Below are 14,426 nucleotides of genomic sequence, written 5' to 3' on the forward strand. Positions count from 1 at the left end.
TGCAGGCACTAGCTGGAGAGAAGGGACACCTGTATGCAATCTTGTTGTTTTTGAAGCTTTTGAATTTTGTGTTGGAGGAGTAGAGTACTCACATATAAAAAACATCCAGAGGCCTAGGCAGGTTGATTGCTTGAGGCCAGGATTTCGCAATCAGCCTGGCCAACATAGTGTAACCCTCTCTCTACTAAAAATACAAAAATCAGCCAGGCATGGTGGCACATGCCTATAGTCCCAGCTACTTGGGAGGCTGAGGCATGAGAATTGCTTGAACCTGGGAGGCAGAGTTTGCAGTGAGCTGAGAACACTGCACTCCAGCCTGGGTCACAGAGTGAGACTCTGTATCAAGACACACACACACACACACACACACACACACACACACACACACACACACCCAGGGGAAACATCAGCTTCAGCTACCTCTTGCCAGTATTCTGACATAAAGTTAGTGGTGTACACTTAGGTACCACTATGTAAATATGAACTGTGACTGCACCTCCAGGAAAGCTTCACTTAGCTGGCAACTTCAGTTATCCAAAAGGAGGAACAAAACAAAGTCATATGAAAACAAGGGCAAATATCTGCCTATCTGTATGCATGTGCATGTATGTGTGTGTGAATGTTTTTATATTCCCTTAGATCCTATTTATGCGTATATGCTTACTTAACATGCATTTCTAACAATACAAATGGAACCAGCTATTTATTCCACTAGTGCCATGCATCCACACTGAATTGAGGACTTAGGCATTACCTTCGCTAACCCTCACCGCAACTAGTTTTGCTATGGAAAAACTGACGGCTGGAGAAGCTCTAGTAACTGGCCTGAGGGCATCTGGCTTCCCGTGCTAGCCTGTCATCTCCATGTCAGCCTAACTCCAGGTGCCAGCTTTTACCTATTGGGCTCCAAGAGGCTGCAGAGGAAACTGGGCACAGCACATTTGGGAGGGAGGAGGGGCCCTGGGGACAGCTTAAAAGGTGATGGCCTGCAGCCTAATATCAAAGAAAAAGCCAGAAAATAGATAAAATGGATGTGATAACCATTGGAATAGGAAATCATATCAGGGTAAGGCCATTTGTAGTAGGGTGACAAATTCTGCATCCTTCAGGAACTTCTGAGGGTTTTGCTGTGTTACAGCCTGGCAGACTCATTAGGCTGGTCGTATTGATGTAAGGTCATCAAGAAAATGTAAATCATGATTTGTCTACTGTGCTTAAAAAGGCAAGGACGTGTGTAATGCATTTTAGGTGGAAAAAAGAAACACCCAGCAAGGAAGTTGAAAATGCAAAGGGTTTTGCATTTAAATTTAGTTGTCTGGAAAGTTTGGTTATGAAGAAGAGCTCATTAATAGCAGTGAGAAGTCACAGTGAAGATAACAGCAATCTGACAGCAAGAGAGGAGCAGGAAAAGCTTAGAAAAATGAGGCAATACTGGGCCTGCTACCTGTAGAGCAAGGAAGGATGTTTCTAAGTTCCACCAACCAAGCTCCTGTCTCGCCAACTGCCCAGGGAAGTTCTTGGGCAGAACAAAGGGTACCTTGTCCCTGTTGTGTACTTCCTCAATCTTCTTAGTCCTCTGGGGTTAGGTGGTAGTCTTTGTATCTTTGCAAATCTTGTATTCTACAGTTCTTTGTATTCCACAGTTTTCTGCATAGAAAAAGAGTAAACATGAAACATTAAATATTGAAGGTAGAAACAACTCTTAAACATATCCACATGACATGTTTTTAATTAAAATATGGACCACACATTCTGTACCATCCAATTTTGGGATGCTTAGAGATTGCCAATTTATTTTCATACTGGCCCAAGCAAAACAGAAGGAAGAAGAGAAAACTGTGGTACAATCTGGTTGGGAATGGTGGCTCACGCCTGTAATCCCAACACTTTGGGAGGCCGAGGCAGGTGGATCACCTGAGGTAAGGAGTTTGAGACCAGCTTGGCCAACATGGTGAAACGCTATCTCTACTAAAAATACAAAATTAGCTGGGTGTGGTGGCACGTGCCTGTAATCCCAGCTACTCGGGAGGCTAAGGCAGGAGAATTGCTTGAACCTAGGAGGCAGAGGTTGCAGTGAGCCAAGATTGCACCATTGCACTCCCACCTGGGCGGCAAGAGTGAAACTCCATCTCAAAAGCAAAACAAAACAAAACAGGAATTGCAATCTGATTTATTCTAGCACAAAGGATGTTTGCACTCCCCATGGATGTATCAATTAATATTTAATTTATGCCATGTCCCATTATAAAAATGGCTACGAAGCAGCTATCTGTGGTCCTGGGTCTCTGGGACCTGGTGTTGCTGTTGTGAGTCACTGAGAGTGGCTGTGTTTCCGACTGATTTTCTAGGATTGCCGAAGAGGCTCTGCATGGCCATTCCCTGACTCCATTTCCCCTTCTAAGCCCACCTGGCAGCATCACGAGATCTTGATCCCAGAGGTCTACCTTGACCTTACTGAGGTTTTTGAGTTCCTGACCTAAGCCCGACTCTGGCTCTGGAGGTCAATGTCATCATGTGTTATGCCCCACTGTCTCCCTCCCTCTGGAAAAGTGGTGCCCACTAGCTCTTGGCACAGTAGTGGCTCTGTGCAATGGAAGGGCAGTGGTGAGAGGGTAGGAGCAGGGCATTGAGCTGATTTTCTGAATGGAGCATTTCACATTTCTATGGAATGAAGAGGCATGAGAAATCCAGGAGAGGAACTTTCAGTGGAGAGAAAAGGCTCTTGGCCAGTGGGTTCCAGCCAGAGATGGTGAGAAGAGACCACTATTGCTTCTGGAATGTGTAGCCTGGCTTGGGTCATGGTCCAGCAGGCCAACACACCCGTCATTTCCTCTCAAGAAATGCCTGTGACTTGAGAGGGCCCTGGGAGCTGTGGCTTGCCTGTTTTGTTCTCTCACCTGGACTCAGTGACCTAGAGGCAGACTTTTTTGTATTGGCCTGAGGCCTGGTAGTGTTTGCTGCAAAGCAGTCATTTTCAAAATTGAGGTTGTTTTAAGCCGTGAGACTCTTATTTAATAGCCCTCTTAGGCAGAAACTTTATATAATAAAGCAGGATTTCTCAGTCCTGGTGCTGTGGACATTTGGGGTTGATGACTCTCCGTGGTGGGGCTGTCCTGTGAATTGTAGGATGTTTAGCAGCGTCTCTATTCTCTACCCACTGTGAGCCATTGTTACTCTCTTTCTCCAGCTGTGACAACCAAAAATGTGTCCAGATATTGTCAAATGTCTGCGGGGTGGGGGGCAAAATTGCCTCCTTTTGAGAACCCATGTATTACGCGACTAAAGTGGAGGTAATTTATTTAAAGTAGGAGTGGGCACCTGATGTGCCACTTTTGCCCTCTTTCTCCTCCCTCCACTCTCTGTTTCTGATTGAACCAGGACACCCGGATTGAGAGCAGAGCTGCAGGTTCCTGTGGGGGCCACTGCCATGCACTCTGTAGAATTGCACAGTCCCTTGGGCATTGCTCTAAATTATTTTCCTCCACAGTGGGAGTGGGTTTGTAAGATGTCAGGGCAGGGATGAGCTGGTCCAGCCTGTGGTCCTGGAACAGGGAAACCAATCACCGCCCCCACAAGGTTTAGGTACCTGGCCTTCCTCTAGAAGTGAATAGGTATTGATTTTTTTTTTTTTTTTTTTGAGACAGAGTCTCACTGTGTCATCCAGGCTGGAGTGCAGTGGTGTGATCTCAGCTCACTGCAGCCTCTGCCTCCCAGGTTCAAGCGATTCTCCTGCCTCAGTCTCCCGAATAGCTGGGATTACAGGCGCCCACCACCACACCTGGCTAATTTTTGTATTTTTAGTAGAGACAGGGTTCCCCCATGTTGGCCGGGCTGATCTCGAACTCCTGACCGCAAATGATCCACCCACCTCAGCCTTCCAAAGTGCTGGGATTACAGACAGTATTGATTGATTTTCAAATGACAAAACAAATGCTCAGCGAAAACAACCTGGACAGCCCAGAAAATCACGAAAAAGGGGAAGCCACGTGTAATCGTGCTGGGTTGAGATACTCACTTACCATTAACAAAAGCAAACCAAACCTGCTCTTTTACTATATATACATATATATAGTATATATATAAAATATTATGTTTTTTAGAGCCTGCCCTTTTCACTAAAAGTGGTGGTCTCCCTAGTAGCACACACACACCAACCACCAGAGTCACAACGCTGACCCTCCTGGTTGGGTACCAAGTGGTGAGTCATAGGAGAACTTGGCAGGTGCTCAGCTGATGCCATCCAGAGATGTCAGGGCCTCATCTTCATCCTCCTGCTCTTCCTCGGAACCTGCTCTGACGCAGTGTCTATGCACTCCTTGAACCTGCTGGAACCTGCTGTATAAACTCCTGCTGGAACAGTTTTCCTGGAGGCCATGAATGACAGGTTTCCTACCCCTCTACACTCCGCCACATGGGGTTTTTATCAATGATTGCAGAGAAATGACAACTTCCAGCAGAAGCCTGATGCCATTTTTAGCTTGAAAACTGAGAACAAGACTGCTCAGTTTCTGTAAGGCACAGGAGGAAAATAATCAGCACAACCAGCTCTGCCTGAGGACTTATGTGTGTCCCACAATGCAAAGGAGTTTCCTTTTTTATCATAGTCTTTTGCTCTTCACATCATTCTTAGGAGGCAGTTATTTTATTATCCCCATTTAATAGATGAGAAAACTGAGGCACAGACAGAAGAAATAACCTGGACTGGGCACATAGATAGGGGCACTGATGGGACCAGGATACGCATTTTGACCATCAGCTTCTAGGGCAGGAGTCGACAACTGTTTTCTCTAAAGGGCCAGAAAGTAAATATTTCAGGTTTTGCAGGCCATATGGCCTCTGTAGCAACTATTCAGCTCTGTTATTTGTAGCTTGAAGATAGCTATAGATGACAGTAAATGAATGAATATGAACATGGAAATTTGAATTTCGTGTAGTTTTCATGTGTTACAAAATATAATTCTTCTTTTGATTTTTAAAAATGTAAATGCCATTTTTAGCTCTGGGGCTGCAGGAAAGCAGGCAGCAGGCTGGTAGCTTGATGACTACTGCCTTAGAGCCCTGACTCCTACTCACACTGTTGCACTGTGGCTATAAAAATGCTATTTCCTGATTTAGGAAAACTCAGACCTACCTAACAGAGGAGGTGGGGACCATCATTCTACTTACTGGAGGACTCTTTGCATCAAGGAGTTCATTCATTTCTCTTCCATATCTCAGTGTGTGCGTAAGTCAGGGAAGGGTCAATTTGTGGGCATGAGGACGTGAGGGCTGAGAAGGGTAAGGCTTGAGAACATGGTAATGATTGACAACTCAACTGTAACAACACATTTATGGAATTCTAATGTGGGCTGACAAAAATGATTTCTTTGATTTAAACAATTGGAACAAAGTTGCTTGTTGGGAGCAGATCCTTATAGGAAGCTCGGCTTCTGTGAATGAGAAGTATTCTGTACAATCATGGTGATCTACTTGGTAATTTACAAAGCCCAGGGAATATACTGGGGGACCTGGTGACACAGAGTGTTCTACTCCTCTGGCGCTTTCTTTTCATCTGAAATGTTGCCAGGTTCCCTGCCATGGTGGGACCAGACCACCCAAACTGCTCTGGGGCTGTAAGGTTTCCAGGGAGAACTTTGGCACTGGAATCCAATACCAACCTGGCCACCTGGTCCATGTCCCCAGCAGATGCCAGTGTCTCTGGCTGCTCAGCAGGGACTTTGAGAGAATGTGGTACAAAACAGGTTCTCAGCATACCTGGTCACCGTGTGGCTCTGAAATGCTTCCAGAGACCCTGGCAGCCATAGTCCTGCTGCCTTGCTGGCTCTCACTCGACTTGGTGGCAGATGGCAGAGCTACGGGTGTGGTGGTGCTGGGGAGGAGACGTCTGGGGAAGGTGGCTGTCACTTTTCTGGACAGAGTGTGCCTGGGTTAGTTCTGTCCCAGGATGAGCTGTCACCTCTCTGCACTCTTCACTAAGATGGTACTTAGACTTCATGGCCACTGATCAGAGTAAAATCCTGGGAGGATGGGGTGGGCAGTGGAAGGCCTTTTCCTGAGATTCTTTGGTGTCTCTGGGGATCACAGGTGTGTATGAGCGGGCATCTTCCATACACCTTCACAGCTGCAAAGGGCTTTGCATATCAATAGCATAATGGTTCTCAACCTGGGGACCTCAAAAGCATTAATGAGGGGTGTTTATTTCTGGAATTTGGTCAATATAAAAATAATAAACCCAGAAATCAGATCCATACCCATGACAAACCTTCTCATGCTGACAGCATACTGAGTTTCTTTGCTTTGGGCTGGAATGTATGCACTGGATCAGTTAGCACGGGTTTGTGTCTGTTGATAAAAAGCTCTGGTTAACAGTGATTTATATCTCTGATTAATAAATCCAAGAAGATTAATTAACTAGCACTTAATAGATGTAGTGTGCTGGCTAGACATAAACCCCTAAAACATGGGATCTCTTGGGGCAAAGTTCTAAAAGGAGATCTTCATGATGAAAAGGGGAGAAACTGCTGATCCAGTGCAACTCTCCTCTTACAAATGAAGACATTCAAGACCCAGAGAGGTGGAAGCGCTGGCTCAGAGTCACTGGGTCCTGAAGTCTCAGATGAAGCTAGAGTTTGTGTCCTCGACTGCCAGGTTCCCATTCTTTCCATGACACCCTAGTGACTCCAGGATACTTAGGTGGCCCCCACTCTCTGGAGTCAACTCCACCCAATCAAGCCATTGGTTTTCTTGAGCTCCAGGAGGGATTGGGCTGTGGGTCACCCAAAGATGGCTTCCAGGATCTAGACCCTGGTGATGCTGGAAGTAGGTGTGTGTCCCTCCTTGGCTATGCCTGCTGGCCAGCCAGCCACCCCCTCCTTTTTTTAAGCCATATCATTTGTATTGTCTTTATGGGCAATAACTAAGGAAAAAAAAAAAAAAAAAAAAGGGCCAGCCCTTAGGAAATTCTGAATAGGAAAAAGAAAGAAAGGGAACAGAGGAAAACTGAGTTAGGAAGGCAAGCAGGGAGATTGAACTTCACGTCTTTAAATAGCATCTTTTTGGAGCTGATGGGGATTCAATGCAATCCATGGGCCAGGAACTTGGAACCAATGAATCCAGTTAATTCTCGCAACAACTCCATCAGGCAGACAGTGTGAACCTCACCATACAGAGGAAGAAACTGAGGCTCAGATTTATTTGGTGACTTGACAAAAGGCCTGGCTGTCAATTAGCTCATCAGGGATCCAAACCCAGGTCTCTGTGGCTCCAAAGCCAGCCCCATTTCTCTTGCATCTGGTGACCCTTACCTTTCCTCCTCCCCTACAGACACATAGAGAACTGGCGCAGTCTTCACACACTCAATGCTGTGGACATGGAGCTCTACACCGGACTCCAAAATCTGTGAGTGCACCCGGCCACAGAGAGGTCTTTCCCTGTGGAAGGGGCGGGTGTCACCTGGTCTGCCTTCTGGGGTGGAGTGAGGGGCACAGCAAGGCTGCCATTGGTGCTTCCCCTGCTGGGTCTTCTTTTGGTAGAGTTGGCAACATACACTTAGGGGACACCAGAGGCTTCAAAGGCCATCTCTTCACACCCCTTTGTTTCACCCTAGTCTAGAGAGGCAAGGGGGTTGCTTGAATTCCCATCTTCAAGGTAGGGTTTCAAGGCAGGCCCGGAACTCAGGCGTGCTGGGTGAGTGTCCTTTCCCTAGCCTTATGCTTGACTGATGAGCCCCATGGAGTATGAGATTTCCCAGCTACCTCCTCCCTTGGATGTCAGTGCTAGTGACTGTGGGGACCTGGAGCGGGGAGAGGGACAAGGAACAAAGAAGGCTGCAGCCCTGCCATTACTGGACCAGCAGAAGCCCTGGTCCTTACCCACTGGCCAGGATGGGTGGATGGCAGCTGCCAGTACGACCCCTGACCTCCCAGCCTCACACAGGGCCCTGGGGCAAGTGAGCCCAGGTGCCTCCACTGAGCACCCCAGCAGGCACCTGTAATGACTGGCAATGAAGAGGTGCAGATGACCCACAGGGCGGCTGCAGGGCCAGCCTTAGCCTCACCCCCTGCCAGCCTCAGCCCGGAGCAGACATCCCTCTGCCACTTGAGCTCTGCTGATCCTCTTTTTCTCTCTGTCTAGGACCATCAGGAACTCAGGACTTCGGAGCATTCAGCCCAGAGCCTTTGCCAAGAACCCTCACTTGCGTTACATGTGAGTAGAGCTGGGCTACAGGGATGGGGGGGCACATGGCAGGGACTCTCGGGGCAGTGAAACTGGAGACCTGAGGTCTAGACCTGGCTTTGCCTCCAGGAGCTCTTGGGCAAGGTTTTGAACTTTCTTGGGCTTCCAATTTTGTCTCCTAAAAGTATTATTTTGAGTTTGATGATCTCTGAGGTTCCTGTCAGAAGGAAAAATCTAGGACCAGGGGCTGAGAGGGAGAGTCAGTCTCCTGAGACCCAAGTTTGTTCACTTTCATGATGAAACTTGCAACTTTATGGGTATGTAAATGATAGGGAATTCTACTCATATGTAATGTGAATACTACACTTCTGAGACCATACATAGGCCCATAAGAGTGTATATGTGTGTTAGGACTTGGGGGTTGCAAGAAGAAAGAAAGCATGGCCAATAGCCAGTGTTATGTCTAAATAGATTCTGGGTTCAGTGGGGAAAAGCTCAGAGAAGTGGAAACACCTGTATAAGGTCACACAACTTTGTTTAGGACAAGCTAGAGGTCAGGTGGTTATGGGTGGGGGTTCCTGTCTGTCTGTGCCTCCTTCATCCTGTCTCTCCCCTTTCCCTAGTGGGGATAGAATCACAAGAGTTGATGCTTCCTCTCTAAGCCCAGTTCTGGGCGGATAGACTTTGGGATTTAATTGAGGACTGCCATTTCCTGGGGAGAAAGTGGGCATGAAAGGAAGCCTGGGGTGAGTGATTAGGGGAAGTGCCAACCTGCTGCACCTGTAGAGGGGTACTTGTTGTCTGAGTCAATTCCAAGGATAGTGGCCATCTCGGACATCCACTGGGCGTATTCCCAAAGAGTAGAGGCTCTGCAGGAACCAGGTGGGGAGGGGTCTATTGCCTTTGGGGAGAAAGTGAAGAAGTGGTGTGCCTTGGGCTAGTCTTTCCTGTGGTCACTTAAAAGTTTCACTGACTGAGCACTTTGTTCCAGAGGTTCCAGGTGTTTATTTTATTTCATTGCATTTGGAAGGGCAGCTGGGCCGGAGAGAAATTGCATGCACAGGAGCAGAACATCCAGGGGAGCTGTGGGAGGTGGAGGGTAGGGGAGGTGGGGAAAGGGAAGAGATCACAGTGAATCCTAGTGGAGGAGTTATTTTTTCTTTTCTGGGGGGTCCTGACCTTACCCCCAGGCTCTGTGTGTTTTCCCAAGCACATAGTGAGTGCTTGATAAATATTTGTTTATCAGTATGGCCACCTCTGCTTTCTGCGGAGCTTTCTTTTTTCTCTCTGGAAATAGCAGGCTCTATGGCCACTGCTCGGGGCCAGATGTATCAGCTCCAGGGGACTGAGACCTCCCTTTCAACTGTTTTATTTAGCTGTTGCCCCTTGCCCCAGGGTAGCCTCTATGGTGAAAGTCTCCTGATGTGTGTTCTTTGCAACTGGAGGCATAGCTGGGACCAGAGGAGGGTCTTGGACCAGATATTCCAGGTGTTTATTTTATTGGGGGTTTGAGTTTCACTGTAAAACATCCCAAGGGAAAAAGCTTTTGACATCTGAGAAGTCTCCGTTTTCATAGTAATTAATACAAGGGTCACAAAGCCAAATGCCTGTGGTGGACCAGGTGGGGTCACGTGTCCCCTCCAAAGAGGCAAACAGTCATTTGTTCCAGCTGACTGCTGCCACATGGAGGTGGGGCCTCGTGTGGTCAGACTTGTTTCCAGAAGACTTGGAGATTCCATGAAACAACTCAAGTTTTAAATGCTGCCAACTAAAAACAAGACCCTTCAACTCCATGGGCCAAACAAAACTACTTCCATGAGCAGAATGTGGCACATAGAGTGCTAGCTTGTGGTGCGAGGTCATATTTGGGGGAGGGACGCTGTTGATGTGAGAGAAACCCTCTTCTCTTTGAGGACAGGGACTGGGTGTTCAGGTTCCAGAGCCTTCTAGGGCATGGTGTCCCTGCAACTCTTAGGGAGATGGAGAAGCTTCGGGACCCAGGCTCTGGAGTGGGAACAGGGTTGCATCTTGGGCTGCAGGTGTCTCTGAAGTGGGTTGTACCAGAGCATGTGTTTGGCTTGCCCTTAAGGATCCTGGAAGAGGGCTGTGACCCATTGTCTCTTTTGGAATGATCTGGGGTCTGCTGAGTGGTGGCAGCGATAGAGGCTGGTGGAGGTTTGCAAGATTCCCAAGGCTTTGTGGGTAGGAGGACCTAGTTGGAGTAGGACCCAAGGATACCGTTGAACCTGCCCATGACCTTGGGCCCTGTTTTCTCCTGGACACATTGGCCACATTTCTCCTGGACACACACTTGCCAAAGTACTCGCTATTGGTTACAGGGGGATTACCAAGAAGGATGGATGACCATTAGTTCACCACTAGTTTGAGTCTGGCTGTGCATTAGGGGCAAGTCAGGGTGCTCAACCTAGTTCAAGAAAGTCAGCACCCAGTCAAGTGGCTCTGATAGGCACAGTGGGATGCCCAGAGGAGCCTGGGGGTCACAGAGGGATGAGTCAATAGGATGAGGCATAGGCACTGGCTTCATCCACGGGTTTTATTTATTAACTTTTCTTATTTATGAAGACACACATCAAATTCCCAATTGAGTAAATTTCCCGGCAGCTTTGGGACATTTTCTCCTGGCAAATGGGCCAGGTTTCTCTGCTGTCTCACAACATCTTCTATTTCTGTCCTCTAAATGCATTTACAAGTCTTCTGGCCCCAGCTGAGCAATCACAAGATGATCACTTACTCCAACACTAATTGCCGAGCCCTGGCTTGGCAGCTTTTTTTTTTTTTTTTGGAAGTGGGGAGGTGATGGCTGAGAAGTCTTTTCGTCTCTCCTCTGTACAAAATAAGAAGTAGGAAGTGATATCATTGCCCCTAGTACTGATGTCAAATTGTCCAAATTGTTCTGATTGGTTGAACTGTCTCCCATCCCTAAGCTACTGGTGTGTTAATCAGTGTAATTCTTCCTCATGGCAGAAAATGAATTGACAAAGTTTTGGCCAAGTTGTCTGCTACATGGTAGGCTGGAGATTAGGACTCTTGGGCCCTACTTCATGGTTTATGAGTGACTGACCATCTTCTCTTGACTGTTTCAGTTTTCTCTACCTTTTGTAGACTGTGGAAAGTGAGATATGGATGAATACACATCAAGGGAAGCCTATTTTTGAGAGATGGGAATATTCTCCACCCTCGTATCCCTTCTCTGATCCTAAGAATTTCGGATTAAGGATTTTTAAGGATAAGGATTTCTGAGATTGATAATTGGAATAGCTATATGCCAATCTGAAAAGTGGGCATAATAATAATGTCTATTCTAGGGATGGGATGTGGTCAAGATTAAATAAGAGGCACATACAGCTCTCAATTCAGTGCCCAGCAAATAGTGAGCGTTCAGAGAGGACAGTTGCTAGTAATGATAGTAATTAAAGTTATTATTGCTGGTGGTGATGATAGAATCAAAAAGAAGGGGTTAGATGACCTTGATGGGTATTCTGACCACTTCTTTGTCCTGGAAAAGCTGAATTTCAGTCTCACAGTGGAGCCCACCTCTCTGGTGACTGGAATACTCATATTCTCCAGCGTCTTTCTTCATTGTACACTGATGAATAAATCCGGATGAGTTCTCTATTCTCTCCATTTATCCCCACTTGCTCTAGACTGTATGTAGACTTCTCTGTAGATGCTGTCAGTTTCAGAAAGAACCTAAGCAATTGCAACTGATGAGCCTACAACTTTATTTATTTCCACCTGAGTAGAGATCTCATCCACCAGCATTATTTAACTTGGGTTATTCTTGGAGTCCTCTGAGCCCCGCTTCCGCAACCAGCCCCTCTTTCCCTTTATGGGGTGTGTGTTCTCTGGTATGGCCCATACAGACTGGATCGCCACAGTCTGGGATCCGCATACATGAAGAATGTAGATGTCTGTCTATGAGCTGCACTCAAATAATGGTACTTACTTTCATCTATAGAGCTCTTTATGGTTTTCAAAGTGCTTTTCCGTACATTATCTCATTGAATTCTCATAAGCATCCTGGGGGCAGGGGTATGGTAGGTGGCTTTATTTTACAGCACAGAAGATAGGCTCAGAGAGGCTCTGACTTGTAAGTGGCAGAAGTAGAACTGCACCTAAGTCCTCTGATTCTCTTTCCAGGAATCTTTCCACTATAACTCGTGGGCCAGAAGAGGCAATGTTTTTTCACAGAAGCAATTTAAAAAGTTACTATGCTTTGCTAGTCATTACTGTGTTTAGAAAACCACATAGAACTGCTGGTATCAGAAAAGAAGAGGATAAGGCTAATACTGGTTGAGAACTTCCTGTGTGCCAAGAACTGTGCCTAGTGCATTGGCCAATATGAGCTCACTTACTGCCCACAGTAGCTCTAAGTTAGGAGTCCTCTCTCCCCATTTCATAGATGCAAACATTGAAGCTCAGAAGTTATAACTGAGTTCTCCTAAGGTTACACAGTAAGTTAGTGGAACAATCAGGATGTGGACTCTAAATCCTTTGAATCTGAAGTCCGTGTACTTTTTTACATCCCAGGAGCGTTTTGTCTCTCTGGTTTTCACAGCAAGAACTTCTTATAGGAGGGGTGGGCATCTTTAAAGTTCCGTGAAAGAGCTGCTCTTTCCCCCTGGGGATTCAGCACGATCCATCCTCAAAGAGCTCTGTTGAGAAAGCTCTGTTTAGTTTCTCTTTCTATTCAGGTCAAATCCTATAATGACAGTTACATTACGACCTGAATATCTTTATTACAAAAGATTTCTTAGCATTAGCCTATGGCCTACTTATTTCCAAGAATATTTAATGTAAGATTCCAGCAAGCCAAGAGAATTTATTTAATCCCTAGAGTTGATTGTGGTGGGATCTCTCTTGGGCTCCATTTCTTGCTCTTTTCCAAAAAGCTCTAGATGCCGGGCTAAGTTATTTCTCCCTCTTTTGGAAGCAAACGTGCACTCAATCTTTAGCTGGGAGTGTCAGCCGCCAGAGTGGGGTGAAAGATGGAGAATGTCCTGATTTGAGCATGATTGTATCAACTGTGTTATGTTTGCAAGGAGAGGAAGTCAGCGATGCTGGGTGGATAGGAAAAGAAGAGGTGGCCAGGGTCCCTACCCTTTTAGGACACTGACTCCATAGGTAATACATTTCTCCTGAGATTATTGGGGTGAAAAAATGGTGACATGGATTTATTACATATTATAAATTACTCAATATCCTTTCTCCTTGGAATAATACCAGATTCTGAGTTTCAGGATGACGTGTAGATAGTATCTCAGTAAATGTTTGCTTTTCTGCCTGCCCCCTTACCTCTGCACTGAGACTTTTCTCCAAGTCCCAAAAGGATTGGCAACTGGCACACTGGTCTCCCTCACTGCTTCTCCACAAGTATCCTCCTTCTTTTCTTTGTGGAGGACTTAGCCATGAAATACTGGGTAGCTGACAATAAGGAGCGTGGGCTTTGAAGATAGAAAGATCAGGGTTCAAATCCTAGATCTTTCACTACCTGCTGTTGACCTTAGGCAAGTTATTGAACTTCTCTGAGCTTTGAAAGGAAAGTAAGAGTTCCTACTTCATAGAATTGTTCTTAGCCTTAAATAAGACTACCCCTGGAAAGTGCTTAAGACAATGTACTAGGAAAGACTCAATATATATTTTTTGCTATTATTAAAGAGTTCCTCCCTACACGTTGGTCTCCAGTTGTGTAGAATCATAGATAGTTAAAGCTGGAGGGGTCCTTAGAACCAACTCCCAAATTTGTATTCCTATCCCTGCCGTTTAGCTTCCTATATCAAACTGCCTACTTGCGTGCCCGAGTTGGCCAAGACGAGATTCTTGATTTCATACCAAGCCCTTCCTCCCAGCCTCTTCTTCCTCAATGCTTCTTGTGCTTGTAAGTGGTACCATCCATCAAATTGCTCAGGCCAAAACCTTGGGAGACATTCTTGATGCCTCTCTTTCGTTTACCTGCCCACCCTCTTCTTCTGACATTCAGTTTAATAAATTTCGTAAAATATTTTGTATCCATCCCCTTCCATCCTCATGTCTATTGTCTTGGTCCAAGTCATCATCCCCTCCTCTGGCACTGTGACAGTAACCTTCTTAGATTTTCCATGCCTTCACTTTTGTCTGCTACATTTCATTGTCAACACAGTTGCTAGAGTGATATTTTATTTACTTATTTATTTTACAATTACTTTTTGTTTATTTGAAATTCAAATTTAGGCATCTTGCATTTTTCTTTT

General features: G+C 46.1%; 1 protein-coding gene across 5 annotated transcripts in view; it reads left to right on the forward strand.

Moving 5' to 3' along the window:
• The window catches only part of NTRK3 (neurotrophic tyrosine kinase, receptor, type 3), a 385,977-nt gene that overhangs the window by 63,418 nt on the left and 308,133 nt on the right, over positions 1–14,426 (forward strand). For all 5 annotated transcript variants that reach the window (XM_011948342.1, XM_011948343.1, XM_011948344.1 and 2 more), the window contains exons 2-3: positions 7,324–7,398; positions 8,134–8,205. In XM_011948342.1, the coding sequence (XP_011803732.1) occupies positions 7,324–7,398; positions 8,134–8,205 (147 nt within the window). The remainder of the gene's footprint in view (positions 1–7,323; positions 7,399–8,133; positions 8,206–14,426) is intronic.

This window comes from Colobus angolensis, unplaced genomic scaffold (genome assembly GCF_000951035.1).
Source record: "Colobus angolensis palliatus isolate OR3802 unplaced genomic scaffold, Cang.pa_1.0 Scaffold278, whole genome shotgun sequence".
Classification (NCBI taxonomy): Eukaryota; Metazoa; Chordata; class Mammalia; order Primates; family Cercopithecidae; genus Colobus; species Colobus angolensis.